The sequence below is a fragment of the Triticum dicoccoides genome, chromosome 7B (genome assembly GCF_002162155.2).
Source record: "Triticum dicoccoides isolate Atlit2015 ecotype Zavitan chromosome 7B, WEW_v2.0, whole genome shotgun sequence".
Lineage (NCBI taxonomy): Eukaryota > Viridiplantae > Streptophyta > Magnoliopsida > Poales > Poaceae > Triticum > Triticum dicoccoides.
The window spans coordinates 204,490,793-204,495,601 of record NC_041393.1 but is presented as its reverse complement, the minus strand read 5'-3'; the positions used below and the strand labels follow the sequence as shown (position 1 = coordinate 204,495,601).

Genomic DNA, 4,809 nt, shown 5'->3' with positions numbered 1-4,809 from the left:
CAGGTAAAGCCGCTGCGTCCTAGAAGATCCAGGCGGTGGGATGAGGCCCACTGCAGCAGCAGCAGCCAAACCTTCCTTCTTCCTCGCCAGACACCAACCATTCCCGACATCATCAAGGGCAGCAGCAGCAGCAGCCGATCCATGCAAGTCGCCCAACAAGTTGAGGCGCATTGGCCGGTCATGGCGAGCCGCGTCGGCGGGCAGCAACCGCGGCGACGAGCGCGGCCAGTCCGTATCGACGGTGGCGACGACGCCGTCAGGGAGGCGGGCTCGGCTGTCGGCGAGGCGGCGGGAGAGCATCAGGCTCCTGGACGTGCTGCCGGGCCAGGGCGGCATCGGCGAGTTCCTGCGGCACCCCGCCGGCGTGGAGTCCCTGCTCAACACCCGGGCGCTGCAGAGCTTCGCGCCGGTGGAGTCGGAGTCGGAGTCGGGCCCGGCCGGCGCCTTCAGGTGCACGCTGCACCCCATGGGCTTCCTCGGCTTCCAGGTCGCCCCGGTCCTGGACCTCCGCGTCACCCCGACCCGCGACGACTGCACCGTCGAGATGCTCTCCTGCAGGGTATACCTACCAACATACACACGCTTAATTCCACGGACCTATTCTCCCTGTGATTTATACAGATGAAATGATCTTTTCAATTTGCCTTTGGTGACAGTTTGAGGGTTCGGACTCGATCGAGCAGCAGAATGAGCTCTTTTCAGGTCATCAATCCATGCTTATCTAACATTCTTCACACGCATTTTTTTATCTAATGGTGGAATAGTTGCATCAGTTATTCAGTTACTTTATGTTCTACTCATAATTTCACCCTCTCATAAGGCTCTTTTCTTCTAAACGATTTCCAAACATTTGATATCTCTGCCCAATATATAGTGTCATCACCATAATCAGTTAGTTTTAAATATATTCTTTTGGAGATGCAATGTGCCTGAGCTGGAGTGTTGGATGTTGGCAGCGGTTATGACCAACCGAATAACATGGGGAGACAATGGTGATCAGGAGCCATGCTTGGACATCGATGTCTATTTGGAGGTCACCCTGGAGGTAATATGGCATTCAGTTTAGTGATGTACTCCCTCCGTCCCGTAATATAAGAGCATTGACGCCGTCAACAACGCTCTTATATTATGGGACGGATGGAATAGTATAACACGTAGATGAGGACGGGATCGCAATCTCACTAGCTTGCATCACAAAATTCACACTGATGCATGACACTAAGATGATATGTTTAGTTGAATATTACCATCACCCCAGCTCCTAGGGATGAGCAGATGACAAGGGTTTCCTACAAGACGAGCCCTCAAGTTTCTCTTATGTTTCAGGTGTACACGAAGCCGTTCAGCTTGCTCCCGCTATCGGCAGTGGAGAAACCAGGCAACCTGTAAGGCACTGCATTCTTTAGAAGTTCCTGCAATTTAGAATCAAGTGCTTTCCTGATGCTTTCGAAAGGATCGGTGCCCCCATGGAGATGCTTAGGCGCCTATTGAACGCCTCAATTTACGCCCTTTTTACCTGTTTCAAAGAAGAAGAAAACTGAATTTGATGGGTGTCACCTTTTTGAGTTAAGTAACATAGGCATTCACTGTATGTGTTGTTTGGCAGGCTGATGCAAGGTCTGCTTGACAGGCTTGTCCCGATGCTGGGTGAGCAGCTGCTGAGGGACTACCATTCCTGGGTTCAGCAGCAGACCCAGTCTTCATCCTCATGAGCAAGTGACTGCCCAAAGTCTGAAACTAACACTACCTACCTAGCAGATTCCTGGGATTCATGGCCGGGTCGGCATTCATCAAATCCAGCTGCCAGCAGCACCAAGAAAGAATCACGAGGACGCGGCATGGGTTAATTTGTAGCAGATGCTTGCATGATATAAGAAAGAATAATTTACTGTACATCCCCTCCTAACCTTTGAGAGAAATCATACGAATTTCGAAAAGGTTGTGCCTAGCTAACTTTTGACCCATGTACATATCTCTCAAGTCTCTTTCGAGATTCCACTACAGACTACATACGGAGCAAAATGAATGAATCTACCCTCTACAATATGTCTGTGTACATCCTCATGTAGTTTGTAGTGGAATCTCTAAAAAGACTTATATTTAGGAATGGAGGGAGAAAACTCATGCTGCACATTAGCATGATGAAGGTTCTGGTTGTTATTATTGCATCAGTCTCATTGTAATACTATTACATTACACATGTTCAAACAGCATGAGGTTTCCCTCAAGAAATTGCAGTAGTTGAAACTTCTCTAGTCCAGTGACAACTTTAACAGTTCCTGACATATTTTCTGGGACAGTTTTCAAACATGTTCCGGGATATCTTCTGTATTATTCTGAATCACAATACACTCGAAGCAATACAAAGATTTCGATCTATCGACAGGCAAACCATACACAACAACAAATCAAGCCCTTTTCAGATGACATGTACAACCATAATAATAAAAAATCTGTGGTAAAGATCATCATCATCGTTTGTCCTGTACATTCCTTCACAAAAACTATCTCCATCAGGGCTTCAAGGTATAAGAGCTTGCCTGTACAGCTCATCCTTGCCATCGGTAGGCGAGTTCCCAACGGGCATCGCTCTGTTAGGCAGCACCGTCTCTGCAGAGATCAAAACACGTGCCGCATTCCGGTACCACGGCTGCAAATGAGGGTCAAGGGAAGGTGAGTCCGGCAGCATCACGGAACCCCAGTCTCTCTGCCCTACTTGCGGCTCGCGTATTCTTCGTCGCACCAAAAGCCCGGCCACATCTTCCCTTCTGATCTCCGTCATTGTCCGTGCGATTGCCATGCATAAGAGGAGCACAAAAACTGCATCCTCTTTGGGTAAGAACTCCATTGCGAGTAATTTCCAGTTTAGGAGCACGGTTGCCCTACCATCAGGATAATCTGGTGATGTTCGGACTAGGGTGAGGTACTGCTCTTCCTCGTGGTTATTTGATGTGCTGTCCTTCTTTACGCTGTAACTCAATCTCCTCCCTACAAGCAGCCTTGCCTGCTAATATGGTTTATCGCGGTGTGGTTAGAAGGTATTACAAAATGGCACTGGTAAGTCCATCAAGTACTATATCAGTAGCGAACTGAACTTCCACTTCATGTGTGGTGCAAGTCATATGCCATCTGTCACAGTTGAATCTAGCTAGTCTAAGATGAAAAATATATATTTTACGGACAAAAATAGCTACACTTCTGCATTAAATAGAAAACATGACCAAATATGGTTGATCAGTCAAATGACATGTATTTACTCAAAAAGAAAAGTTAGATGGATCTGTTGTACATACAGACAACTCACATATGTTGCATTTCTGAAAGCAATAATAAAGATGGAGTGCCGTAATCCTTTTTGCCTGGTAACTGATTTACTAATAAATCAACTAATATAGAATGTTCATACCACCAGAGCTTTCAGCAATGAACACCAAATGCAGGACAGTTATGTGATTATGTCACCTCAAGATTATCTATACTAACTCCAATACCAGACAAAAATATGCATCAAGAAATCGAGCGAAAGAAACTTATGGGACCATACCTCTCCTTCTGAAGTCTCATTTTGTAGCTGAAAGTTGAGGTCATCTCCCAACCACACTGTCAGTACATCTCCAGTTGAAAAACGCCAAACCACCTTATTCTCCTGTTGATATTTCGTTGGTGTTGCTGTACCAACCACCTTTTCTGTATCACAAAGGGAAACAACTAGGCTCCTCTCAAGACAAGGTATAATACTGACATCAAGCAACTATTCAGAGTAATGAAGTTACCCGGAGCATAACCAACGGATGTTGCACTTGCAATGTAGGACCATGAGCCTTCTCGGACCTCAATGATCCTATCTTCCCATTTCACTGCCATGGGAGTTTCAGGTCCTCTCCGCCAAATCCCTCTGCCTATTCTACACGTGTTGGAATTGAATTCAGCACAACTGAATTGAGATATAACAGTAAATATCATTCCCCCGCAGCATAAGCTTAGTAACATAACCACTCAACAGCTGATTGTAACTTCATATAAAAGCAAAAGGGTTATCTTTGGACTGCATGCCCTATTTTGTTAGAAAATTGACCAAAAACTTGTCAAGGGGTGTGGTATTTGCCACATAATGTTAAGCTATAGATTCCGAAACGCAAATACATATAGATTCTGAACAATACCTCATCCTAACAACGAAACATTCTTTCCCACCGTAATCAAGCACTGTACGGGTCAGCCACCGTCCTTCCTGCGGACGGTAACTTCTCATGCGCAATATGACATCAGAAACCATTGCTCCACCATCATCAGTGACTCTGTCAGGTACGCACTTCAATAAGTAAGGTGCCTGAATTGGAGGGGTAATCGATGCCATCACCCTAATCCTGGCATCGAGCTCCTCTGAAAGCATAAGTGATTTCTCATGCAGCATATCGTTCCATGAGAATGATATATTCTTGAGGATCTTGCTGTTCCTGAAGCATCCACCCATGCTGCGCCTTACCTCAATGGTGAGACCTCGGGTTGCAAATTCACAATACATATGCCACATTTTCTGCCAGTTTTTGCAGGATAAATTGGACACTGACTTGTCGAGCTTTAATGATCTGTAACACCTCTGTGCCCGGAAACGCAGAAATTCCTTGCTAATGTGCTCACTGTCAAATTCTCCTTTCAGGAACACACATACCTGTTATCAAGAATCAATGATATGATTGTCAACATACAAATAGGTACATACTTCACATCTCTACTATCTAAAAAAGACTTAAGGTTCCCTATTTCACCCACGTGTTTCGCTCCCCACCTTTGTCCAACAGCCACTAC

At 45.7% G+C, this 4,809-nt stretch overlaps 2 protein-coding genes across 4 annotated transcripts in view; one reads left to right on the top strand and one right to left on the bottom strand.

Annotated features, from left to right (window-relative positions):
- Positions 1–6: 6 nt before the first annotated feature.
- Positions 7–2,210, top strand: LOC119336695. Its single transcript, XM_037608766.1, has 5 exons — positions 7–559; positions 657–702; positions 957–1,045; positions 1,327–1,385; positions 1,607–2,210. The coding sequence occupies exons 1-5, from the start codon at positions 41–43 to the stop codon at positions 1,710–1,712; spliced, it is 819 nt and encodes a 272-aa protein (XP_037464663.1). The 5' UTR covers positions 7–40; the 3' UTR covers positions 1,713–2,210.
- An 89-nt stretch (positions 2,211–2,299) lies between these two features.
- The window catches only part of LOC119336694 (glycine-rich domain-containing protein 2-like), a 5,660-nt gene continuing 3,150 nt past the window's right edge, over positions 2,300–4,809 (bottom strand). The window contains exons 4-7 of one of the 3 annotated variants that reach the window (XM_037608763.1): positions 4,164–4,672; positions 3,774–3,904; positions 3,545–3,687; positions 2,300–3,007 (exon numbers count right to left, since the gene is read on the bottom strand). In XM_037608763.1, the coding sequence (XP_037464660.1) occupies positions 2,522–3,007; positions 3,545–3,687; positions 3,774–3,904; positions 4,164–4,672 (1,269 nt within the window). In that variant the 3' untranslated portion in view covers positions 2,300–2,521. Of the gene's footprint in view, positions 3,008–3,544; positions 3,688–3,773; positions 3,905–4,163; positions 4,673–4,809 lie in introns of those variants that run through there. The other 2 variants (XM_037608764.1, XM_037608765.1) reach the window with 2 other exon arrangements.

Excerpts from the sequence above, each read along its gene's own strand:
- LOC119336695 (XM_037608766.1), top strand. The coding sequence starts at position 41 with ATGAGGCCCACTGCAGCAGCAGCAGCCAAACCTTCCTTCTTCCTCGCC. Across the intron at positions 560-656 it reads TCGAGATGCTCTCCTGCAGG|TTTGAGGGTTCGGACTCGAT; the intron begins GTATACCTACCA and ends CTTTGGTGACAG. Across the intron at positions 1,046-1,326 it reads ATTTGGAGGTCACCCTGGAG|GTGTACACGAAGCCGTTCAG; the intron begins GTAATATGGCAT and ends CTTATGTTTCAG.